A 27,082-nucleotide genomic window follows, 5' to 3' on the forward strand; every position below is an offset into this window, starting at 1 on the left:
TCTCCTGCCTCACAGCCCTGAGTACGGAAATCAGTCACAGGCCTCGTTCCCCCCCACACACCTCTCTGCAGCGGCGCTGGGGGGCAGCCGTTCCCATCGTCCCCAAGGGTTACAATTTGGTTCAGTGGCTCTCGGCACCCTCCTTGCACAAACTGTTCCAGCTCCCCTGCCGCTCGGGCTACAACGGCTCTGCAAGCAGCCACTGCAGCCGGGAAGGGAACCCGGCCTCCCCCACCTCTAGCCCCACGGCTGGAGCCTGGGCCAGGCCGGCTATTCCCCAGCCGCTCCTCCATTGCTAATTGTTTTGTAAATAATTAAACTTTTATCCTGAATTATTCACAGCCTGCTTAATATCAATGCTCTGTCTCCGTGGGAAGAATCCATCATCTCTGCCAAGCCAGGAGGGGACTCCGTTCCCTTCCCCACAGGCCCCCCCAGTCGGCGCTAGCGAAAGGTTCTGGATTCTCAGCCCTAGAGACTGGATCTTGCTGGTTACACCGACTGGGCAAGCTCCCCCGTCTGCCCCCACAAGAGCCCCACAGCCGGGGGCAGTAGGGTGACCAGACATCAAGTGTAAAAAATCGGGAGAGGGGTGGGGGGTAATAGGAGCCTATATAACAAAAAGACCCCAAGATTGGGACTGTCTCTATAAAATCGGGATATCTGGTCACCCCAGGGGGCAGCCACCCTGGCCTATTCACCCTTTGCCTTCGCTGCAAAGGCCAAGTGCATTTGGGTGCTGGGGCCCACCCAGCTCCGCTAATGCGGGGGCCATCTCTGCGACTGGCCTTAGCGCTGCTGGAGAGGGGAAGGGCGCCTGCCCCCCCTGCTGTCAGCGACCCCCAGAGCCGCCTGCCCACCCGCGCGGCTGCAGCACAAGCCAGTCACTGACTGAAGGTGCCTTGAACCTCCCTTCGGAGTCCGGCTGTCAGAGCGGGACAGCTGTGACCTGCGGCCAGACATGGCCCCAAAATAATCCCAGTTGGCTCTAGAGCAGATCTGGCAGGAGTCCAGCGTCCACTCCCCGGCTCCAGCTCTGACGGGAGCCTTAAAGTCTAACGCACCCCCTCGGCCCAGTCACCCCTCGGTGTGGGGCTGTTACGTTCTTGATAACTGGCCTCCCGCGCTGGGTGCCTTGCAAGCAGCTAGCATTGAAAGAATTTCCCTCTGCAGACCCCCACCCCCATCCCCACCCCTCCGGCCCATGTGAGCTGCCCTTAAACCCAACATGTTCCTGTCTTAGTGCTACTGGACCAGAGCCTCCCTTCGAGCCCCCGCGCGGCCGCCCAGAACGGCAGCCATCCCATTGGATGACATTAATTTGCAATAGTCGCCGTATCAAAAACAGCTGAACCCAAAGCTGAACCTTGCGCTAAATAACAATAAAAGCCACAAATGGATTTTAAAGGACCCATTTCAGTTTTGTTCAGCCCACAGGAGCCACTGAGCCGAGACCTGCCAGAGATTTGATCATGGGAGACGGAGCCCCCAGGGATGACGACAGCATTAGACTGGTTATTCCCTCAGACGCTGAGCAGCGGTCGCAGATGCCTGAGGAGGACGTTACTTAGTACGTCTGCTCCAGTGGGTAGGGAACTGGGCTGGAAGCCAGGACACCTGGGTTCTAGTCCCAGTGCTGCCGTGTGTCGCTGGCCTCTCTCCCATCGAGTCAGGGTGTACGATCTCTGAGGCAGGGCTGTCTTGCCAGGTGTACGTGCAGCGCCTGGCGTTACGGGGGGCTGATTTTGGTTGTTCTGCCGTAGTGCGAATGACAACAATTTGCGCGGTCAAAGCAGTATGTGGGCATTAGTTAGCTGATCTCCACCAGCCCACTCCTGTGAGATGTCACCATCACGGTCACCCCTAGAGGAGACTGGGGACCCACTACACCGGCCCGTGGGGCAGAGACTGTTTGTTCATTCTCTGCACGTACAGCACCTGGCACAGTGGAGCTCGAGTCTTTGATTAGGGCCCCTAGGTACTATTGCATTGTTAATATCCCCACAGTACAGACTGGGAAACTGAGTCACAGAACAGAGGCAGGATAGGAACCCAAAGCCACCTGCCTCCTGGCCCTGTGCCCATTCCTCCACAGCACGCTGCCTGAGACAGGGACGCCTCCCGGGGAGAAACAGCTGCCTCTTTGGAGGGGTGTGTAGAGAGTTTCTGCCTCCCATGTCAGTTATTTCCAGCTGCAGAGATGAGCAACACGCTGCTAAGCACCAGATTGCTCTCTTGCTGCGTGCCCAGGAAACAATCCTCAGGGCGGATTTCCTACCAAGAACCCCCCTGCGATGCCCCCCGCCCCTGAGCCAAGTAGCGCAGCCGCTAGAAACTTGACCCCGCGGTGCCCTAAAGCCAGCGGGCGCCAGGTCTCTCAGAGCAGAGCCACTCACTCTCAGCTCAGTCACGGCTGGCGAGTTCTAGGCTCTACCAGAAACCCTTCTGCCAAGGGGTCCGGCAGCCTTGAGGGGCCCTTTAACAAGGCTGGCTGGAGCCGCTAGCCAGTCTCCCTGGTATTCCTGCTCTGAGAATGAAATAAATGCAACCCAGTGCTCTGGTCGCCCGCCCCATCCTGGCCATGCTGCCCACAGAACAGGGGAAATGAAACGCCAGAGGAGAATATGGGAAACTCGAGAGATGATTACGGCCTCGGGCTAAGGAAACCCAGGCTGATATGCCAGGAGTCCCTTGAACTCTCAGCCCACCTCCTCCACCTGGTACCCGGTTCACAGGAGCGGCTGTTCAGAGCTTTCTGGCTCCTCCTGCCCGGTCTCACCCTATGGTGTGGCTGCAGGCTCAGCTCATCCCCCTTCCGTGATCACTGCCATGTTACCTCCTCGAGGAGCTGGCTTGGCAACCTTGCACCCAGCACCACAACACCTATGCACCCGCCTTGCAACGTTTGTTCCAGGTCACTGCTCTGCGTGAGCCAGGCCCGGGCTGCTAGTCCCCTTTTATAAGCAGCAACTTAGCCACACAGGGGCTGAACTCAGAGCCTTAACCAAGATCATGCACAGCCTACAACACAGAAAAGGGGACCCTAGCTTCCAAGTCCTAAACTAGTGTCTATAACCACTCCACCAACCTCCCTCTCACCCCTGCTAACTCATTCAAACAATGAAAACAAACTAACCCCACAAACCCCTTACTGAGAGAATCAGCACTCACATAACAACCCTTCCTTGTTTTACTGCTAGCCGCATACCACGGCCCAGCTGTGCACGACTCGGATTAAGGTTAGGGCGACCCCTCACTCAGGGCATATTTCATACTGTTCTTTGGCCCTTTTGTTGCCCATTCAGGAGAACCAAATTCCATTATCTCACCACTCCAAACTTAAATGAATTTTTACCAAAATGACCAAAACTTTCACAGTGGGATGGTGGGTAACAAAAATGCAAATGAAGCCTGGGCCCGCTCCGCTTTTTCCCTTGGACACCAGTAGGGGGCAGGATAGAGACAGCTTAGGTCCAGATCCTCCCATTGGTTTCCCTGGGAGCTGAACAACCTAAATACCCGTAGCCCTCAGAGCCCCCGCAATGGGGCTTGCATCAGTCTTTGGCTAATGGCCGTGCTCCCACGCTAGGGGTGCGCATGGGTCAGGACAGTCTCACTGCGAGTCCCTGGTACGGGGGTGGGGGGAGGTTTGCCTCCGCGCAGAGAAATTCTCTGGTACAAGCTGAAATCCACTAGCAACGTCAGGGCTGGCGGCCCCAGCAAACGTCTCCTTCACGGTTAAACACCAAGGAGAGAGGCCCACAGGGAAAGGGGAGGAGGGGACAGTGGTTGCTGAGTTGAGGATCCCCCTTGACTGTCACTCGGCTGGGGACGCAGCTCGTCAGAAATGAAATGGGCCCTGAATCCCCCTTATTCATTGGCCGTCCCGGAGTCCCTGACAGCCTGGGTAATTGTTTCCCGGCAGACGTCACCCTTCACCAAAATCAATTAAAAAGAAAAACATTCCTGCTCCGTGGTTTGCCCGGCTCTAGCGCAGGCTACCTGCACTGCTGCAGTCCCATTTATCTCAGCCTCAGCTCAGAGCCGGCGTGTGGTTAAGTATGACCTGACTTGGGAGAGCTGCCTTCAGTTCCCAGCTCTGCCCCCAAGCCCCCGGGCGACCGTGGGCAAGTCACCACTTCTTTGCTGGGGCTCGGTCCCCCACCTCTGCCTTTGGCTGGTCGGTTTAGAGGGGGAGCTCTGGGAACCAGGACCATCTGTCACTCTGTGCACGGCTCCGGCCTCGGTCAGCGGTTGTAGACACCACAGCTACCTACAACTCCTCGCCTGCTCCTTCCACCCAGTGGCCCTTCTGGTTTGGTTCTTCTGAGGAAGAAGCTATTTATAAATTCTCTCCCTTTTCTGATGTTCCCCAGCGCGGTTATAATATCCCTGGCATCGGAACGCGGTGCATTAAACAAGCCCATAAACCACAGCTCCAGCACCCACCAGGCCCTCAGACAGGCTGGTGGCGTATCAGCTGGTGAAGATGGGCCGTTAATGCGCCCTGGAATACCGGAGCCGCATCCTGACACTGCGTCATACAGAGCAATGAAGCCCTTTGGAGCTGGCAGGGTGATTGCAGCCGGCGCAGTCCTGCAAGCCCAGCCCGGCTGCGGCACGAACAAGCATCAGGGAACAGAATCACCTCCCAGGGGCCCTGATTACAAGCAAGTTACTCCTAGGAACCGGCTGTGGGCCCAGCACCAGGCCTGGCCCCCCATCCCAAATACCTTATCCCGGGCAGGGCCTGGCCCAGGGTTACTAATTACTTTGCACTTCAGCCCTCGGCCTCACCGAGCGGCCCACTGGTTCAGAATACAGACTTGGCAGATAGATAGATGAGGGGGTGCATGGGGATAGATAGATAGATGGCCCGGGCTGATACAAGGACTCAGCACACACGGCACCAGAGCGCCAGGCACCAGTGCTGCCAGGCTGCGCTAAGGAGCCAGGTCTGGCCCAGGGCAGGAATCCCGCTCGACTGCGCCACGGGCCACACAGCCGCCTCCATCTCCTCCGGCCCCGCCCGGCCGCCTCCATCTCCTCCGGCCCCGCCCGGCCGCCTCCATCTCCTCCGGCCCCACACGGCCGCCTCCATCTCCTCCGGCCCCCCACGGCCGCCTCCATCTCCTCCAGCCCCCCACGGCCGCCTCCACCTCCTCCAGCCCCGCCCGGCCGCCTCCACCTCCTCCAGCCCCGCCCGGCCGCCTCCACCTCCTCCGGCCCCGCCCGGCCGCCTCCATCTCCTCCGGCCCCGCCCGGCCGCCTCCATCTCCTCCGGCCCCGCCCGGCCGCCTGTGGCTAGCCGAGCCGCCGGGTTTCCATCGCTCTGAGCACAGAGCCGCGTCAGCGCCCCGGGAGCCCCTCCGTCGCTCTCCCGAGCCGAGCTGGGGCAGCTATTGGAAGCCGGCGGCTCGGTTTAGGCGCAGCCAGGACAGCGGCGTTGCAACTGGCTGGATCTCTAGTCCCTGGGGGGCAGGGACCCCCTGGAGTGAAATTGTCTGGCCCTCGGCCTAGCGGGGGCCGTACAGCAGATGTGGCTCTCGGGAACCGGCCCAGTGAGAATAAATCCATTGGCGACAAACCCAGGCCTGATGCTGGGCCTGAGCCGGGGCCCAGCGCCCTCCTGTGGCGCCGAGTGCCGCTCCCCTGATCACACCAACAAGCGACAGCGTCTTCGCAGGCTTCACAAGTGTCCAGGCGGTTGTGCTGAGCCTTTTCTGCCGCGCTGGGAGCGTCCCCGGGCAGACAGTGCGGGGGAGGCCTGGCAGTGGAGGCTGGAGGATTATTGCTTGCCGAGGAGTGGGCGGCACATCATTCCTCAGAGCTGGGTTTAGCTGCACTCAGGCACCCTCCTGCCCCCACACTGCTAATCCTGGGATCAGGTCCAGGCTGCTGGTGCAAAGAGGAGTGTGAGCGAGCGTCGCAGGGTATCTGAGCCAGTCTGTGTTCATCGTCCATCCCCTGCACCCCAGCGAGCCTGTCCGCAACCTGCGTGTGCTGGGAGCTTTGGAGCCAGGCCCCTGGAGAACGTGGGCTTTGCCTTTCTCCTACCAGGGCTTCCCTCCCCGCTCTCCGAATGAGGGACCCCTCCAGCAAACAGCCTCTGCAAACAGAACAACCCGGGAACGGTGCGATTCAGCCCCCAGCAAAATGTCACTGTTTCCGCAGCTAAACTTGTCCATTCACTTTACATCGAGCTCCCAGTGCAAAGGGGGTCAGTTCTGCAGGGAAAGATGGGACATGCCAGAATCGAGCAAGGCAGCTCCAGCAATGCCCAGTGCCAGACAGTGTCCTCTTAACTGAGCTGGAGTCAAATTCACTACCAGAGACCCTTGAGGCCCCAGCTCAGACCTCAGCCCCATTGCGCCGGGCGCTGCCCCAGTCCTGGAGCAAGACTCCATTGTGTAGACGCCGTACGGCATGTATTGGGTGTATTACAGTAATGCCTGGAAGCCCCAATCACGGGCCAGACCCCGCTGTGCTGGTCCCTCTGTGCGGAACTACTACAAGAGAACAGAAATGTTACAATCCGCGGGCAGCCAGCCCAACGCAGCCACCAGCGAGGACTCTGGGTGACATGGGAATAACTCAATAATAACAAGGTGCTAGTTCTGTTATCGTATTTGTATGTCTGGGTTTTCATACGGACCAGTAGTTTACCCATAGAGCATTTTAAAATCGATCCTTTCTAACGCTTGCCAGTATTTTACTTGCATGTATCATTTTTAACATTTATCATTTGAGTTGTATACATTTTATCTCTCTCTCATTTTTAACATTTACCGTTATTCTAGCTGGGTACGTCTGCGCTTCGGTGCTCAGCTTAACGGCTGCTATTATTTCAATATTTAACTTTGGCTGTCGAATTTTTACATTTCTCACCCTTCTGGTTATATACACTTGGTGTATAATGCACTTTTTAATGTTTGTGTGCAACTCTCACGTATTTCTGTATTTACGGGGTGAATTCCCCGCGGGAATTAGAATCCCGCGTCCCCTGCACAGAAGCAGAGAGGCATGGCCAGAACCAGAAAGAAAAGGCACAAGCTCCATCAAATGTCAAAGAAATCATTTTTATTTGCCACCAAAAATAAAATAAAATAAAATAATTGACCTTGGCTCCAACGAAAGCAGACGAGATCCATGCGTCATGTCAACCACAGGAAGAAAGAAAAAAACACAAAGAAGAACCTCTGGGCTTTGCTTCATGAAAAGAACGGTCGATCCCGAAGTGTAAAAAAAGAAAGAGCGAAGAACCGAGTCCGGCAGCGGTTTCACAACTCGCCCGAAGTCTTTATGACATGGAAGAGCGTGACGTTGTACACGACCTGGTGGCCATTGTTCCACGTGTACAGCACCCTCTCCCGCGGGTTGTAGTCCAGCATGGAGATGTGGGAGTACTGGTTGTGGAACGGGATGTCCGTGTACTCGTAGCTAGAAGTGTTTGTGTAGTAGGCAAAATAGATCTTGGCCCCGGCCAGGTGGGAATTTGTGACGTAGAGGGTGCCGCAGATCATGAAGGACTCGCCGGCGCTGCGCTTGGGGTAGCCGGTGTCCCAGCTGCGCAGGATCTCCAGCGTCTGCGGGTCCACCTTGCTCACCACGATGTTGCCGGCGTTCTGGTTGGTGGTGTAGACCGCCCACAGCCCGTTCTCGTCCACCATGAAGTCGATGTCAGAGAAGCCCCCCCAGGAGTAGGGGAAGGTGTTGTTGTAGCCGGCACTGTTCAGACTGCGCTGCACCAGCACGCTCCGCGAGCGGAAGTGGTACTTCACCACGATGTTGCTCTGGTACTTGTTGTAGTAGAGGGAGCCGTTGAAGACCACGTGGCCCGTCCCGGCCCAGGGGTGCGGCAGCAGGTGCTGCACGAAGTTCTGGCCCGTGATGAAGTCGTTCAGGGTCCGGAACTCCAGCACCCGGCGCCCCTTGTAGTAACCGTCCATGTACCACACCTGGGCGGGAGAGACCAGCCACGTGGTTAGAGGGGACAGCAGATCCCGGGGAAAATTCACCCCTGTGTGGGGCCCAGACCCCCCCGGCCCCCAACCCCTGAGCAGGGCCCAGCAAGAGGCCTGGGCCCCCTCACCCCGTGTGCGACCCAGCACGGGGCCTGGGCCCCCCAGCCCCTGGGCAGGGCCCTGCATGAGGCTTGGGCCCCCCAGCCCCTGGATGTCTTTCCAGCCCCTACGCTGCAGCGGCATCAGCACGGCCGCCTCCCCCACGCCGCTCCCTCCCCGCACGGAGCAATGACTCCCCAGGCCCCCAGCCCGGGCAGCTCCCACGCCAGAGCAGGACTTCGAGGTTTCATGAATTCCTGGAGCTGCAGCCCAGGCAGGAGCCTTTGGGGCTGGCCGAGCCGGGGCTAACCCAGCCGGCAGCCCCCCAGCCTGTCACACTGGCTTAAATGTTTACAGAAGAATGATAGGGGAGCGAGCGCCCCCCTGAGCCCCACGACGCTGGGCCCCGCGCAGACCCCCAGAGTAAAGTCTATTGGCAAGGGCCCTGAATGGCAGCTCCACGCGTTAAACCTCGGGTGGAAACAGGAGGAGAGAGACGGGCAGAGACGCCAGCTCCAGCTTCTGGCCGAGCGAAGGGACCCCGGCTCCTCAGCAGGGCTTACTGCCGTCATCTCCACCCGTGCAACCCACATGACAGGGCCGCCCCAAGCAAAACAAAAAAAAACCTGCGGATGAGGGGAGGCTGAATAAACCATCCCTGCCCTGGCTGCTTGCCCCAGCATGAGCGGTGAGGGGAAGGCGCTCTCTGCCCCTGGGCACCGGGCCCGGCACGCACCCTGCAGCTCTTGGGCCAGTCCCAGCGCTTGTCGCTCCACGGCAGAGAGACGTGGCCCTGCCCACGCCGCTCGTGACTGCAGCTGCAAATGGACGCTCTGCTGGGTGCGTCGCTGCTGCGGCGTTCGGGGGTCTCCCAGCAATAGGGAGAGAGAAATCCAGCGAGGACTGGGGAGCAGACGAGTCCCCTCAGGCCGGTCTGGGGGGGGGGCAGGGCCTGGTGCTGGCTGGCTTGCTGGCCTTGGACGTTATTCCATGCCTGTCTCAGGCCCCAGGGAATAGGGGAGGAAGGGGCGTAACACACGGCAGCCCCAGGGACTTTACGAGGGCTACGCCATTTGTGCCAGCTGAGGATCTGGCCCTAGGGGCCCGACCCACCCCCCGGCCCCTCGCACAGCCACGTATGCCAGTGAAAGCAAGTGCCCCCCCCCAGCAGGGTACTGACTGGGAACACAAGGCCCAGGACAGCAAGAACGGAGCCCCGTGCGCTCGCGCCCCCAATCTTAGCACAGTTCTACATTGTGGCTGGAAATGCCACTAACCCCCAGCTGGCCCAGCCAGCCCTGCTCCCCGAGCGCCAGCGCCGGGCTGAGCCCGGAGTCCAGGCACAAAGGACGCCCAATCCCCACTGGATGCTGGGGAGAGTCACTGGGGCTTGGGGGCTGGTTTGGTCCTTTGAGACTCCCCCAGGCCTCTGCCCATCTGGTTTGAAAACGCAAACCCCACGATCAATAAAAGGCCGATTGCTCTGCTGCATGTTAGAAATCCAATTTCTCCCAGAGGCCATCCATCAGCCCCTGCCGCTCCCCCGAGCCATACATAAAAACCTGCCATTTGCAGTGACACGCAGCTCTCCCATCCATCCTGAGCCCTGGCTAACGAGCCAGGCAGCTCGAGCTGCCAGCACCGGCCGAGCTCCCACGCAGCTACAGAGCAATGGCGGCCTGAACTCTGGCCTCCTGGAAGCCTCTCTTCCTTCATGAATTCAAACGACCAGCAGCCCCGGCTACGTCTCCATTGGTTACCAGCCACGCCCGGGGTGCTTTCGCTCTGCTTTGGGTGGGTGCTGGGACAGCACTGCTGTATGACGACACACCCACTAAGCAATTCTTGGGGTCACCCCTGTAGTATCGCCAGCATCAGGCTCTGACATGCCGGGCGCTGCCCACGCAGAGCGAGAGACAGCCCCGCCGGTGTGAACAGGAAAAGGAGACAAGAGAATGATGCTTGTCCTGAGGCCCAGAGAAAAGTGACTTGCCCAAGTGCTGGGAAAGAATCCAAGAGTTCCCTGCTCTAAACCCAGACCCCTCTCCTCAAGTCAGGGCTGGAGCTCAGGAGTCCCGGCTTCCCGCCCTCCCTCCCTCGATGCAGGAATAGAACCCAGGAGTCCTGGCTTCCCTCCCTCCCTCGATGCAGGAATAGAACCCAAGAGTCTTGGCTTCCCTCCCTCCCTTGATGCAGGAATAGAACCCAGGAGTCCTGGCTTCCCTCCCTCCCTCCCTTCCTCGATGCAGGAATAGAACCCAGGAGTCCTGGCTCCCAGTTTCACCTCCTCAAGCACTAGGTTCAGTCCTATGAACCATGCGCCCCCTCTGGGTAACTTCCCCGCTCCCCCAATCCTGCAGCCGTGTCCCCAGGTGCGATGCACAGCTCCATGGAGACCCGCCCCCTGCAGACAGCCTGCTACAAGGGGAACAGCTCTGCCACCGGCTCCAGCACGCCTCTGGCTGTGTTTACAAGGCCCTGGCTACAGGCCTGCATGGCCAGCAGGGGCGTCCCTCATATAACCAAGGAAGGACATACAGAGAAGTAAGGCCCCGATTCCCCCTGCACGCGGCCACGCGTGATCCTGCATTGAAGTAACTCACGGTGCGAGCTGCAGCCGTTGGCATTAGTCTGGCCCCAGTTTCCAAGTCGACAAGGCCTAGGGTATCCTTAGGCTTCAAGACACCATCGCCGGGGGCTATGCAACACGCTTCCCTGCACCCACCCCCTTCCTAGTACGTGTTCCCGGTGCCAGGTGACGCCAGCGAAGGGTCTAACCCGCTTTGTACCACCGTGTGGCCAGAGGGTACTCCAGGCGCCAGGCTCACTCTCCGGCTACGCACGTGGGACACGCTGCTAGGGGGCACCCGACACCGTTTGCAGGAGGTGCAACAGAAAGACAATGAATGAGAGAGATGTGGAATTAGAAACAGGAGCCTCTGCTTCTGCTCCACATTGTTAATAGCCTCCAGCGTGCAGCCCTGGCCCTCCTGGCAGAAAAGCGGGGGTGCTTGGCTGCAGAAATGGCTGGCATCTCTCACGGGGACTGGGATTTCTTGACACTAGTAATTGCCTCTCTCGAGCTCTGCTGGGCTCACTGCGCTGAGACGCTGAGCTCTGCACAATGAAGACGCTGCACCTTTACGGGTGTTTCCCAGAGTTTTATTAGCTCTCCCCACCCTCCACAGTCTACCATATTAAACGGGTTTTCGCTCTTTCTGCAGACCGAACGCTTGGCGACGGTTTAAGAACTAAAGCGGCACCATGATAGAAATGCCCAGTGTGCCTGATTTCAGAGTTGGCTGAGCGTCACCCCGCCAGGCTCATCTCCTCTGGCCACGGTTACAGGCGGTTTTTAAGGGGTGTGTGTTTCCCATTGCTTGGATTAAAGGCTGGACTGGCCCTGGGCACGGAAATAGACAGGGCGGGGGCTGGAATTGTCACAAGGGCTCCTTGTCCAGGATCGGGGCCAGCAATCCTTTAGGCCGGGGTTTTCAAACTGGGGGTCGTGACCCCTCAGGGTGTCATGAGGTTATTACATGGGGGTCACGAGCTGTCAGCCTCCACTTCCAGCATTTATAACGGAGTTAAATTTTAAAAAAGTGTTTTTACTTCATAAGGGGGTCGCACACACAGGCTGGCTGTGTGAACAGGGTCACCAGTACAAAAGTTTGAGAACCGCTGCTTTAGGCACCGGAATAAGTGGCCAGATTGTCTGACGCGCCCAGCACGGCAGATCCACGCTGGGTGCTGAGCTCCTGGGAAAACCCTGCCTTGAGTGGCGTGTCAGGAGCTGCTGAGAGATCCGGTCCCGACTGCGGGTGCTGCGCCCTTCTTGGGGGCTGGAGATCAGACCCCTTCCTCCACGGTGTGCACAAAACGGCCATGGAAGCCTTGGCCTGCAGCCGTCTGAGGCTTTGCAGAGTGATACAAGCCACGTGGGTGGCTTGCAAGGGGAGAGGAGCCATGGGAAGGCGAGGCAGCCCCCGGACTCCTCCCGGCCCCAGCCCAGCACTCACCCGCCAGCGCAAGCCCTCGGCACTCACCCTGCTGTCGGCGCTGGGAGCCATGGTGTCGGTCATCCACGATCCGAACCGGGATCCCGACGCCCGGATGGTGATGGGGTTACTGACACCCGTCAGCTTCCCGCAGCCTGCGGCAGGACAGAGAGAACGGTTACAGGAGAGAAACCTGCCCAACCGCTGAGGCGGGCGGGGATCAGTGGGGGGCAGAGCAGGGTGCACGGGAGGGGGCTGGGACTGCAGTGACAGAGACCCCTCCACGCTCGGCAGCCTCCTGTCCGGGCTGTGCAGTGCTTCGAGAACGTCCCCTACCGACAGCCAGCCGGTTGGTGCCTCCCCGAGCCAGGTAGATGCTGCTCCTGTCCCTGCTTGCATCCCTCACCAGAACTGGGCGCAGTGGGGGAACGTTCGTCCCACCCGTGGCAGCAGCAGCGTCCAGCCGCACAGCAAGGCTAGCGGTGTGTACTTACATCAGGCCAGTCCCCCGGTGGGCGCTCTGCCTCTGACTGCAGCTGGCTGCCCTGGGCCTGTGTGAACCCGACGCCTCCCCAGCACACGCGCGTCTCTGGCACACCGGGTGAAATCGGCGGGAGCACAGGCGTTTGCACCAGTGTAACTGAATCCCTTTCAACCCTGATTTCTGTTAAAGCAGTGCGACTTTGGGGGGAAAGGCATCCCCATCTCCACGAGGACCCCTCGATCCCAGGACAGAGCTAGACAGAACCTGGCTCGAGTCAGCCCCCGTCTTCAGCGGGTGTAAATTACTGGAGCCCCGGTGCCTTCGAGGGGGCGCTATCGATTCCGGCCAGCGGAGGCTGATGTCTGTACAAGGCTCCTCGCCCCGAGATCAGGGCACCAGCCGTGCCAAGTGCTGCACGGACGGAGAGCGAGGGACAGCCCCAGCCCCAGAGAGTGAAGTGTCAGGATTAGAACCCAGCTCTCCCGCTTCCCAGCCCAGCACCACGCTGGCTCATCACACACATGGGTTCACTGGGGAAACTCAGCATGGGAGATGCCAGGGGAGTGGGGGAGTTTTCAGGAAAACATCCTGATTCCCTCTGGCTCTGCAAGGGGCAGCCGTTTCCGCCAGCGCAGAGCAGGCACAAAACAATCCCGTTCCACCCCTGCTCTGCACGGGCGCCAGGGTCTAAGCATTAGCACTCGAAAGGGCTCAGCAGAGTGGCAAATCAGCCACGTGGACGCCTGGGTGCACTGGGACAGCTCCCAGCATCTGCCGCCTGCATCCAGACAAGAGGTTGGCAGCAGGGAGCGAGCAGAGCTGCGAGTCCTACCCGCAAACTGCCTCTGTCTCGAGACCCAGGCCTCAGGGTGGCATCCCAAGGCCAGCCCAGCCCAACCGAAGCCCCTGCCACCCTTGGCTACTGTTGTATTGGGATTTCTAGCTTGGAGCAGCAAAGCCCGTGGGCTGGGCTCCTGGACAGTGAGACACAGGTGAAAAGCAGCCGTTCCCAGCCCGCATCGGAGGGCAAGCAGCGACCCAAGCTGAGAGGGGAAAGCCAGGCAGCCCGGCAGAGCCGTCTGCTCATCAGAGCCCGTGCGAGGGCTGCCCCGGCTTCACGGGGAACATGGCGCCCCCGGTTACAGAAGAGAAATGGAGATTACAGGCCACTCCTTGAGCAATTCTCTTCCCGGCTCTCATCTCAGGCTGGCCTTGCCCAGGGAAAGTGCTCGGGGGGCAGGGAATGCACCCGGGTCTCTTGTCTGCTGGGTGACCTGGGGCCGATCACTTCCCCTCTCTGTGCCTGCCCCCTGCCACACCCACTGAATGCCCAGATGGGAAGGGATGGTCTCGTGCTGTGCCTAGCACGGTGGGCCGCGGTGATGCGAATAACACTGTAGGAATAAACGCTGGGCTGCTCTCAGCATGGGCCGACCCCAAACAATAGAGTCGTCTTCCAGGCCAAGGCTTGGCTGGATCTTCGGTTCTTCCTATCTCATAGCAAAGGGACGGTCAGTGAAACAGGAAGGTGGCAAGTTCAAAGGCAGCGAGGAGGAAACACAGTTTCTGTTGGCCAGTGGAACTCTCTCCCACGAGGTGTTGCTGACACCGAGTTCAGCAGGGTTCACAAAAGGGTTGGACATTCAGACGATACAGAGACTATCCACTAAACCAGCAGGTGCTCTGGAAAACTTCCTGCTTCAGGGTATAACTACTGGGGGTCAGGAAGGGTTTCCCTGAGGGCAGATTATCCCATCGCTGCTCCTGCAGGGCTCCATACGACTTCGGACACTGCTGGAGACGGGCCCGGGCTGGATGGGCCCCAGTCTGCCCCGGGCTGGTGCTTCCAGCTGCTCGCTCTGCACGTGCCCTCTGCGGAGTCTAACCCAGCTGTCTGGCATCAGTCCCCTAGTGCTGCCCTCTCTCCAGCCTGGCGGGATGTCTGCCCCCTGGACCCTGGCTGGGGCTCAGCCCAGGAGCACGTGGGAGCGAATCAGCTGTCAGCTCAGCCACAATAAAGATGGCATGAGGGTGACACCATCCCAGGCGCTTTGCAATGGGAGCTGGCACTCCCGGCGCCCTTCGCTGGGGGGCGGCCCAGGGGAATTCCCGTCACCCTCCTAGTCTGGCCCTGGCGTCCAAACGTGAGAGAGGAGCCTAGGCGTCCCCAGACACGGGTCACTGGGGCCGGGCTCCTGGAACCAGACTCAGAAACCTGCATCACCTTCCTCAGCAGCTGGCGGCACCTCCCCTGCTGTAACCCACCAGACCTTGCTTCCCTCCCACAGCTGGGAGAGAATCCAGGAGTCCTGGCTCCCAGCCCTCCCCTGCTCTCACCCATCAGACCCCACTCCCTTCCCAGAGGTGAGCAGAGAACCCAGGAGTCCTGGCTCCCAGCCCCCCCTGCTCTGACCCATCAGACCCCGCTCCCTTCCCAGAGGTGGGCAGAGAACCCAGGAGTCCGGGCTCCCAGCCCCCCCTGCTCTCACCCATCAGACCCTGCTTCCCTCCCAGAGGTGGGCAGAGAACCCAAGAGTCCTGGCTCCCAGCCCCCAGCTCTAACCCATCAGACCCTGCTTCCCTCCCACAGCTGGGGATGGAACGCAGGAGTCCGGGCTCCCAGCCCCCCTGCGCTAACCCCTAGACCCCACTCCCCTGTGTGTAGAAACAACACAGGGAGTGAGACTACCCAGACAGGGAACCCTGCGCTCACTCAGCAAGCAGAAGCCATACCCAATGGACATGAAAGAGGCACTCTCATGCCCCCCCCCCCCCGAGCCCTCCCTCTTGGCCCACGACCGCGTGGCACGCTCAGCGTGAGCCCTTTGGAAGCAGAGAGGGGAGCCCCTGGGTGCTGTCCCAGGCGTGTGAGAGAGAGGAAGGGAAGGGAGGGAAAGGCAGCTGCGTTCCATACCCAATTTCTGCATACAGGCATGTAACCGCGCCTCCAGGACCAGCACCCTCTGCTGAAGCTCCTCATAGTCATACGCGCCCATCTCCTCCTGGATTGCCAGCAAGCTCCCCGAGACGTTCCTCACCTCCTCCTTCAGCTGCACGATCATTTTCGTGTCCGCTTTGTATTGATCCAGGACGGGGATCAGAGGCAGCAGCTCCGTCATTTTGTCCTTCAGCTCCTGTCAACGTGGCCAGAGGAATCGGTGAAGGGAAAAATGCAACCTCTCCACAGCAGCCAAGTCCCTCTCCCTGTGCCCCCTTTGGACAGGCATGAATCACTCACCCCCCTGCCCCCCCCCCCATCACTCACCCCACTGCCCCCCCCCACATCACTCACCCCCCTGCCCCCCCCCACATCACTCACCCCCCTGCCACACACACACACACACCACTCACCCCCCTGCCCCCCCCCACACACGCATCACTCACCCCCCTGCCCCCCCTCACACACGCATCACTCACCCCCTGCCACACACACACACACACACGCATCACTCACCCCCCTGCCACACACACACACACACACACACACACACGCATCACTCACCCCCCTGCCACACACACACACACACCACTCACCCCCCTGCCCCCCCCACACACGCATCACTCACCCCCCTGCCCCCCCTCACACACGCATCACTCACCCCCTGCCACACACACACACACACACGCATCACTCACCCCCCTGCCACACACACACACACACACACACACACACGCATCACTCACCCCCCTGCCACACACACACACACACACACACCACTCACCCCCCTGCCCCCCCCACACATCACTCACCCCACTGCCACACACACACACACACCACTCACCCCCATGCCACACACACACACACACGCGCATCACTCACCCCCCTGCCACACACACACACACGCATCACTCACCCCCTGCCACACACACACACACACGCATCACTCACCCCCCTGCCACACACACACACGCATCACTCACCCCCTGCCACACACACACACACGCGCATCACTCACCCCCCTGCCCCCCCCCACATCACTCACCCCCCTGCCCCCCCACACACATCACTCACCCCCCTGCCACACACACACACACACACACACACCACTCACCCCCTGCCACACACACACACACACATCACTCACCCCCCTGCCACACACACACACACACATCACTCACCCCCCTGCCACACACACACACACACGCATCACTCACCCCCTGCCACACACACACACACACACACACCACTCACCCCCCTGCCACACACACACCACTCACCCCCCTGCCACACACACACCACTCACCCCCCTGCCACACACACACACACCACTCACCCCCTGCCACACACACACACACACACACACACCACTCACCCCCTGCCACACACACACACACACACACACACGCATCACTCACCCCCCTGCCACACACACGCATCATTCATCCCCTGCCACACACACGCATCATTCATCCCCTGCCACACACACACACACACATCACTCACCCCCCTGCCACACACACACACACACACACACACCACTCACCCCCCTGCCACACACACACACACACACACACGCATCACTCACCCCCCTGCCACACACACGCACGCATCACTCACCCCCCTGCCACACACACACACACACACACACGCATCACTCACCCCCCTGCCACACACACACACACACACACCACTCACCCCCCTGCCACACACACACACACACGCATCACTCACCCCCTGCCACACACACACACACACACGCGCATCACTCACCCCCCTGCCACACACACGCACGCATCACTCACCCCCCTGCCACACACACGCACGCATCACTCACCCCCCTGCCACACACACACACACACACGCATCACTCACCCCCCTGCCACACACACACACGCGCATCACTCACCCCCCTGCCACACACACACACACACACACACCACTCACCCCCCTGCCACACACACACACACACGCATCACTCACCCCCCTGCCACACACACGCACGCATCACTCACCCCCCTGCCACACACACACACACACGCACGCATCACTCACCCCCCTGCCACACACACACACACACACGCGCATCACTCACCCCCTGCCACACACACACACACGCATCACTCACCCCCCTGCCACACACACACACACACGCATCACTCACCCCCCTGCCCCCCCCACACGCATCACTCACCCCCCTGCCCCCCACACACGCATCACTCACCCCCCTGCCACACACACACGCATCACTCAACCCCCTGCCACACACACACGCATCACTCACACACACACACACGCATCACTCACCCCCCTGCCCCCCCCCACATCACTCACCCCCCTGCCCCCCCATCACTCACCCCCCTGCCACACACACACACACACCACTCACCCCCCTGCCACACACACACACACACACGCATCACTCACCCCCCTGCCACACACACGCATCACTCACCCCCTGCCACACACACACACGCACACACACACACACACACACGCATCACTCACCCCCCTGCCACACACACGCATCACTCACCCCCGTCACACACACACACGCATCACTCACCCCCCTGCCACACACACACACACACACGCACGCATCACTCACCCCCCTGCCACACACACACACACACACACACGCACGCATCACTCACCCCCCTGCCACACACACACGCACGCATCACTCACCCCCCTGCCACACACACACACGCACGCATCACTCACCCCCCTGCCACACACACACACGCACGCATCACTCACCCCCTGCCACACACACACACGCATCACTCACCCCCCTGCCACACACACACACACACACGCGCATCACTCACCCCCTGCCACACACACACACGCATCACTCACCCCCTGCCACACACACACACGCATGCATCACTCACCCCCTGCCACACACACACACGCATCACTCACCCCCCTGCCACACACACACACACACGCATCACTCACCCCCTGCCACACACACACATCATTCACCCCCTGCCACACACACACGCACACACACACGCATCACTCACCCCCCTGCCACACACACACACACACACGCATCACTCACCCCCCTGCCACACACACACACACACGCATCACTCACCCCCCTGCCACACACACGCACACGCATCACTCACCCCCCTGCCACACACACGCACACGCATCACTCACCCCCCTGCCACACACACACGCATCACTCACCCCCCTGACACACACACACAGACACTCCCCCTACCTACCGCCCACCCACCTCTACTTCCCGGCCAGCGGCAGCGGTTTCCAACATCCCTTACTAGCCTTCAAGTTTTAGCCCCCAGACACAACTTAAAGTACGTGTAGGTCACTAGTGCCTGGTCACCCCACATCCCAGCTCCACTGTGCCGGGCGCTGCCCAGACACACAGCGACCGAGATCGGGGTCCCGTCGCTCCGGGCGCTGCCCAGACACACAGCGACCGAGATCGGGGCCCCGTTGGGCCGGGCGCTGCCCAGACACACAGCGACCGAGATCGGGGCCCCGTTGGGCCGGGCGCTGCCCAGACACAGCGACTGAGATCGGGACCCCATCGGGCTGAGCACTGCACGGACACACAGCGACCGAGATCGGGGCCCCGTCGGGCCGGGCGCTGCCCAGACACACAGCGACCGAGATCGGGGCCCCATCAGGCCGGGCGCTGCCCAGACACACAGCGACCGAGATCAGGGCCCCGTCGGGCCGGGCGCTGCCCAGACACAGCGACTGAGATCAGGGCCCCGTCGGGCTGAGCACTGCACAGACACGCAGTGACGGAGATTGGGGTCCCATCACACTGGGCGCTGCAGACAATCCCTGCCCTGAAAAATCCCCAGTCTAAGAGCTTGTCTACGTGAGAAAATTGCACCGGTTTCACATTCAGTGTGATTCTGAACTGATTTGGTTAAACTGACACAAAAGGCCGTGTGGACGCATGCCCTTTGTTTCACACCAGGCTGATGCTGGCTTGGGGTAAGTCAATCAGGAATTGGTTCCATCAAAGGGGAAGTACGATGCTGATGAAATAAGACTCTTCGGGTCAGATGAAGAGCTCGGCCCCACATATGCTGACCTCCTTTGCAGCGCTGGCCAGATGGGCTTCAGCCTTAACCTTTCCCAGGGGTGAAATTCACCCCGAGCGGATGGGATCAGGACAAGGCCTGGATGCCCCCTGGCACATCTTAAGTCTCCTCAGGGCTGAAGTGGGGTTTAAGTGGTGCCCAGACGTCCCATGCGGCCTCTGCCCAGTGCCAACATCAGGCTCGGCACAGAGGAGGGCTCCACGGCCTCAAGTCCCCCCCAACCCCTCCCGGCTCTGGCCGATTCCATCTCTGAACCTCCAGCCTCCCCGGTGGCTACCCTGCACTCCTGGCTCCCCGGAAGGCAACGCCTGTAACACAGAAACCCTGCAGCTCTCTCTCACCTCCCCCTAATGAAGATCAAGAGGCCTGTGCGCGGTTTACCTCAGGCATGATAATGATGACAGAGCTCTGGCACCATCGTTAAGGGCTCATTAATATGCCAGAGGCAGGTTCCGGCCCCTGGGTTAGAAATTAATAATAATTACAATACTTAGCACTTTGCATCTTCCAAGCAGTTGGTGAATAGGAGCTAATTAATCTTCTGCAATCTGTGTTGCTGTCTCTGTGTTACAGGGGAGAAGGGGCTCACCCAAGGTCACAAAGGGAGTCAGTGTCGGAACCCACTTGGCCTGGATGGCTCGTTTGGAAAAATCCGCGCTAGCTCAGTCACAAGATATGGGCTGGGTACATAAACCACACAGGGAAATTCTATGTCCTGTGTCCCGCAGGAGCTCTGACTAGGGGATCCAAACGATTCTTTCTGGCCCTAAAAATCAATGAAACTCAGCACCTCCCAGAGCAAACCACCAGCAGCGTTGGCCAAGGTCTGGAAGACAGCTTACAACAAGAGATGGTGAAGAGGGGACTTGGCCCCAGAAGTCCCCAGGGGGAGAAGATCCCCGGAGCACAGGGCAATGGAACCCAGCCAACAAAGACAGACCAGAACCCTGGGGCTGGAAGCAGAGGCCTGACAGGACACGGAGGGGAGGAATTAACCCCGGCAGAGTTTTACTAACGGATGCGGTGAATCCATGGACACTTTTCTCGGCTCACTTGCACCTGTATTTCGACTGACCTCGGGGGAGGTGCTCCACTGACACCGCTGTCTGCCCGGCAGCTGGAGGGGAGCAGTGGCCGGCTTGGAGAGACCCACGGACGCTAGTTTTGATCAAGCCAGAGCGCTAAAACCAGCGGTGCAGCCACGGCAGGGCAGGCACCAGGCCGGCTGCCCAAGCACGACCTCATCCGCACCCTCGCTACGTTCGCAGTGGGGAGCCCAGGCTGCCGCCCGCACCGCTGTCTCTGCACGACGGCCTTTCGCGCGCTCCACGCTGAGCGGGTGCGGGAAACGCCGCGCCTCTGGCTCCCTTTCCTGTCTGACTGCGGGGGCCGAGCTGTTCGCTGCCCTTCCCCGTTTACACCAGTGCCAAGCAGATCAGAGCAGCGATGATCTGCACTCCTCTGCGCTGGTATAAGCGGTGGCACAAGGTGCTGGGTACCGGGGAATCTGGCCTTTGGGGGCTGGCTACAGGATCTGTGCTAGCCAGTGGGAGGGGAGCTCTGGTCTGCACTACGCAGCCAGCCAAGGTGCTCCCATGGGCCCATCTGCACTCGGGGGCCGGTCCTCCTCCTCCCAGCAACCCCAGGAGAACAGTGGTGTTACCAGGGGGGAGAGGGAGAGGAATCGGGCCCCAGGGCCATGGGCTTGCTAGTTCCCACTGCTTCTCGGAGTCCAGACGCTGCTGCGCGTGGTGCTTTGTGCGCCCCCCCCCCCCCAGCACATTTCCATGATTTCAGCCGTCCCATGCCGGCGGCGAGACACTGCGCAGGTCCTGCCTGCTGCTGGCCTCGGTCATTTCCTCTGCCCTCCCCAGTCCCTGCACCGTACAGGCCTGCGCTGTGTCCTGGGCAAGGTTGGCTGCACAGAGCGACACCACACCGAGCCCTGGAAAGCCGGCCCAGTAATTGCTGCTGCATTTTTTATGACCGCTGCTGGAGTGGAGAGTGTGAAAGAGAAGGCCCGGGAATGAGGAGCTGCCAGGATCCAGCCTCAGGGACAGGCGGGGGGAGGGCAGTGCCAGTGGAGGGAGGTGGGAGGGGGCAATGCAATATCACTGGGTGTGTGCATGCGGCTGTGATCTGGCTGCACAACAACGCCTGACTTGAAATCACGGAAAAATACCCTTCAACTAGGGGAGATAAAGCCAGTGACCAAAATCACCGTCCAGAATGACGGGACTGAATCCGCCATGGAGCTAAATGCAGACAGCTGCAGCTGAGCGGGAATGAGTCAGGCTCCCAGCTGAACGTCCCTCTGCGAGTGGAAAAACCCAGGCTGGGCTCTGCAGGCAGCCGGCAGCCCTGAGAATTAATTGCCACCCCTTGGGAGTCAACATTCACAGCAAGAGCTGGGGCGGGGGGAGGGAGCGAGTGAGGGACTCCATCCTGCGGATTGACTCCTTGGCACTCCATCCCCCCGCGGCCAAGCCCTGAGACCCTGCAGCCGAGCACAGAGACAGCCCCCATTGAAACCAACAGGAACCGTGTGTCCAGACCCGGCCTATGGAGACAGGCGTTTCCAGAACACGCTGAGCTCTCAAGGGGACAGTCAGAGCCCTGGTCTCTGTGGTGCTACACGGACACCTCAACCGAGATCAGGGCCCCAGCGTGCCAGGGGCTGCGCCGATGGAGAGAGACAGTCCCTGTGCCAAAGAGCTCTCTGGGCATGGAGGGAGGCAGTGACTTGGCCAAGGTCACCAGCAGAGCCAGGACTAGAACCCAGGAGTCCTGAGTCCCTTTGCAGGGCCCCACCCAAGGGAACGCGCTGCCTCCTGCGATGCCAGGAGCCCGTGGACGGCAGCAGAGATGGTTTAACTGCTGCAGAGCTGGGGAGCTGCTGGGAACTCCAGGGCTGGAGAAAGGCTTCGGGGCACGTGCTGGTGCTTCAGGAAGCAGCCGAGCAAAGCTCCCGCCAGGCACGAGGCTTGGGGGGGGGGGGGGGGGCTGTCACTGAGCTCCCCACTGACAGTCCAGAAGCTGCAATTCCAGGCCATTGCCCAAGGTTCGTGTCACTCACCCTGGGCTGCTCCACAGAGGCCCCACTGTGCCAAAGTGCTGTGGACAGAAGTACAGACGCCCCTGTCCCTCCATGCCAGCCTCAGGTGCCATCTCTGGGCTTGCCAGGGCACGGGCTTGGCATGGATAGGTGACTACTGCTGCATCAGTGGCCTCCCCCTTCGCCTGCCATGCCTGCCTCTGCCCAGTGAGTGGCCGCGGCCGGACGCACATCTAATCAGAGATGCCGCGGGCTCCCCGGGAACAACGCCCCGCCCACACCAGGCACCAGAGGCGCTGCGTGTTACTTGCCTTCGGTCTCGGGGCCACGGGCAGTCTGGAGACTCGCGCCCCTGGAGCGCTGCTCTTTGAAACCAGGTGATAAATCTGCCAGGCAAGAGCACAACGAGGATACAGGGGTGAGGGGGAACCGGACAAGTGACTCCCCGGCGGGAACCAGCTGCTGTGCTCGGGGCAGTTCTCCAGTCTGGGCACAGCACCTGTGTCCTGGTGTTTGAGCTGTTAGGGTACGTCTACACTGCAATTCCAAACCCGCGGCTGGCCGGTGCCAGCTGACTCGGGCTCCAGGGGCTGTCTAATTGCGGCGTGGCTGTCTGGGCTCTGGGACTCTCCTCGCACTCCTTGACCCTGCAAGGTCAAGTATTCCCTGTCAACATCCCGACTCTCACGCACGAACTGATTCGCTTGGTGCAGCCTCCTCCTGTTTTTATCGCACATGTGAGGGGAGGGGGCTCGGCCAGAGTCTCTGCCTGCGAAGCAGGGTCACCTTGGGGGACGGTGGAGAATCATTGAGCAAGAGGAAATGTTCTCGGTCGTCAGTTTCAGGATCTTGGTGGAGCCGTGGGAGGTAGGAAGGAAGTACTGGCGAAGAGCCGGCGATTTTACTGCCAAGAAGGAGCCCCTGTGATTACAGAGCCTGCCCTGAACCACACAGGCCAGAGAACTCACCCCGTGAGGCCGGCCCCCAGCCCCAAACATCCCTAGTAAAAGCAGCTGTTACTTACTCCTCCTTGTAACACAAGAACTAGGGGTCACCCAATGGAACTAATGGGCCGCAGGTTTAAAACAAACAAAGGAAGTATTTCTTCACACAATGCACAGTCAACCTGCGGAACTCCTTGCCAGAGGATGTTGTGAAGACCAAGACTAGAACAGGATTCAAAAAGGAACTAGATCAGTTCATGGAGAATAGGTCCATCAATGGCTATTAGCCAGGCTGGGCAGGGATGGTGTCCCTAGCCTCTGTTTTCCAGAAGCAGGGAATGGGCGACAGGGGATGGATCACTTGATGATTCCCTGTTCTGTTCATTCCCTCCGGGGCACCTGGCATTGGCCACTGTTGGCAGGCAGGACACTGGGCTGGATGGACCCTTGGTCTGACCCAGTCGGGCCGTTCTTACGTTTTGAGCTACAGCCTCGGAGCACAGGCTTCCTCTTCCCCACCAGCCACCAGCCGCTCTGGTTAACAGCAAACTCTGCCCGCCGGTGCTAGGGCGCTGGATTTGCTGAGGGCGGGTCTGCACTTCCAATGCTGCATCGGCCCTGTGGCAGCACTTTGGAGAAGACGCTCCTACGCCACCGCGCGAGCTCCTGTAGTTACTGGTGTCGGGAGACGTCCTGCTGCTGCCATCGCGCTGCGCACACCAGGGGCAGGTCGGTATAACGATGCGCCCGTTTCTCATCCCCCCGAGCGACCCAGTTGTACCAATGTACGTCCCTAGCGCGGCCCCGGCCTGAGAGTCACCTCCCTGGGCTGAGGCAGGAGGGGTTGTGCCGAGCAGATCTCGGCATTGGCTCCCCCTGGGCCATGCTGGCCTGGGCCTGGCTGGAAATCGCTCTCCACGTCGCCTCCACTCAAGGACTCCATAAATCCACCTGCCTTTCAGCAAGCGTCTCCTCGCCCTCAGCATCCCCACGAGGCTGGGAGACTACAGCGATTCCCCTTCTCTTTCCTGCATGTTACTGTGTCTCTGCGGTGCTTAACAGCGAGCGAGCCAGGGCCCACAGCTCTCACCTCACGCAGCTGCAAAGCAAGCCGGAGGGACCTCGCCTGGCAGCAGTCGGATCCCAGACCTGCCAGGGCCTCTTCCCTTGATTTATGCTTTGACAGCTGGCCCTGGACCTGAGCCATCAGCCCGGAGGGCGGCGAGGTTTAGCCAGTAACATGCCAGGCTCCCTCCGGAGCTGGGCAGGAGGAAGTGCTCAGAGGAATGGCCTGGTATCCCGTCTCCACCAGGGGCCAGCACCAGCTGCTCCAGAGACAGGGGCATGAAGCCCCACGGAGGCAGCACTGGGATAATCTGCCCCCTGGGGAAGTCCCCCCATGACCCCTGGATGTTAGAGGTTGGAAGCAGGAGAGTTCAAGGCCATTCCTGAGTGCCTATTTCCATAATTCCCACCAGCCTACGAGAAATGCCCCCGTCCTGCACTGCCACAGGAATCTCCATTTGGCTTCTCTGTCCCTGCAACCGGAACAGACACGGCTGGTACCAACCTGCCTGCCTCACCCTGCCCGCTGTCCCCTCACCCTCACGTACACCCCCATCCCTCCACAGCTCACCTCTGCCCAAGGCGAGACAGAGGCTGTGATGCAGTAGGGGGCGGGGGGGGGGGGCAGGGGAGAGATTGACCTGGGAATGTCGTCTAGTTTTACTGGGACTGTCTGCATTGGGGATGGGATAGCAGGGGATGATTTTACTTGAGAGTTACCTGAGCCAGGAAGGGGTGGTACCAGGTGACACCTTTGCCGGGGGAAACTGGACAAAGGGAGGGGAGGAGCTGGGGGAAGGGGGAGAGAGACGGCTAGAGAGGTTTTGTTTTCAGTCTTGGGCTGGGTGGTGCAACGCAGGGAACCCCAAGCTGGGGTCTAAGCTCCCTAAACTCCCCAGAAGGACTTGATTGAGGGGTCCTGGTTGTACCTACACGCTCTGCTTGGGACTGGGTTCCTGTCTAATAAACCTTCTGTTTTACTGGCTGGCTGAGAGTCACGGTGAATCGCAGGAAGCCGGGGGTGCAGGGCCCTGACTTCCCCCCACTTCGTGACCGAGGCCCAAAACAAGACATGTAAGAATAGGTGTCTACATATGGCCCCTTGCTAGCACGGGGATGGGCGCATCCATATCTAATGGGACAGAGAGATAGCAGGGGTGGCAGGGCGCGTGCGTGGGGATGGACAGACAGCTATAGGGATGTGAATGGGGGCAGACAGACAGACGATAGCTGTACCCAGCTGAGGCTCCTTTGCCAGTGAATTGACGGATCTGTACAACCCCATTCTCCTACGCCTGGCTCCCTTCTGCAGGCAGCTGGTGCTGGGCCCTGGGGGCTGTGTCCTGCCAGCTGGCCGGGGGTCTGTCCTGAACCCTGCCCTCCCTGCAGCCTGGCAGACCCGCCCCAGTGAAGCAGGAAGGGATCCCACAGAGCGGGGAGACCTACCCTAACCTGGCTGCAGCACTGGGGACGGCCCGTCTCAGCAGCAAGGGACAGGAGCTTGCAGGGTTTGCTGGGAGAATGGCTCCAGCTCCGGCTCCTCTCTCCCCCCCAACGCAGGCGGCTCTGACCCAGAGCCCATGTGAATCCCAGCCCCACTTTGCTCCCCGCTGCTGCTGGCAACGCCGGTGCCAATAACCACGAGGAGGCGGCAGCAGAGGGCGGTCGCGGGGCTGAGCCCCGGGGCAGCTGGGAAGGGTTTCAGCCATTCCACGTAGCCTGGCACCACACAGCCTTCCCCGGGGCCCCACCCGCCAGGACTGGGAGCAGTGGGCCCCGCGGGTAATTAACGGCGCTTCACGCTCCCCGGGAGGTGGGCCAGGGTCCCTAGCCCCACCCTACAGGGGGAAACTGAGGCACCGGGCGGTGATGTTACTTAACCACAGTCACATGGGAAAAGAGCAGAAAAGAACCCAGGAGTCCTGCCTCCAAGCGCCTTGCTCTCATCCACTACAACACGGCCCTTGCCCGGAGCCGAATTAGAGCCCAGCGGTTCCCCATTGCCAGTCCCCGTTCTCGCCACTAGACCCACCCTTCACGGGCCGGCCGGGCGGCTGGGGGGTTACTAAGGCTGGCGTGGCTTGACGCAGATCTGGGAGGCCCAGACGACTGACAGACAGACGGGTGTGTCAGGGCTGGTCAGACAGACACTGGCCTGGGGAACGGGACTGCCCAGAGCACCCTTGGCGAGGGGGGGGCTATTTAGGGTTTCTGTCTCTGACCCAAGCTCATCCCTGGGGCTTGGGGCACCCCCCAGAGCCCGTCTCAGCACAGGGTGCACCTCACATGGGGTCAATGCCTGGGTCCCTGGCGAGTTACTTCCAGAGACCCCCATGTTCCCGTCCCAGCTGCCGTGGGGCGATTGCAGCTCCTGGCCGCTCCGCTGCCTGGTGGCTCTGGCTGGGTTACAGTTCCTCTCCCATCTGCTGCAGAAATCA

The 27,082-nt window shown here is 60.3% G+C and overlaps 1 protein-coding gene across 2 annotated transcripts in view; it reads right to left on the minus strand.

Moving 5' to 3' along the window:
- Positions 1–7,060: 7,060 nt before the first annotated feature.
- Positions 7,061–27,082, minus strand: part of OLFM2 (olfactomedin 2) — an 82,082-nt gene continuing 62,060 nt past the window's right edge. For both annotated transcript variants that reach the window (XM_065575563.1, XM_005311397.5), the window contains exons 4-6: positions 15,460–15,679; positions 12,110–12,216; positions 7,061–7,958 (exon numbers count right to left, since the gene is read on the minus strand). In XM_065575563.1, coding sequence (XP_065431635.1) covers positions 7,281–7,958; positions 12,110–12,216; positions 15,460–15,679 — 1,005 coding nt within the window. In that variant the 3' untranslated portion in view covers positions 7,061–7,280. The remainder of the gene's footprint in view (positions 7,959–12,109; positions 12,217–15,459; positions 15,680–27,082) is intronic.

This window comes from Chrysemys picta, chromosome 22, assembly GCF_011386835.1.
Source record: "Chrysemys picta bellii isolate R12L10 chromosome 22, ASM1138683v2, whole genome shotgun sequence".
Lineage (NCBI taxonomy): Eukaryota > Metazoa > Chordata > Testudines > Emydidae > Chrysemys > Chrysemys picta.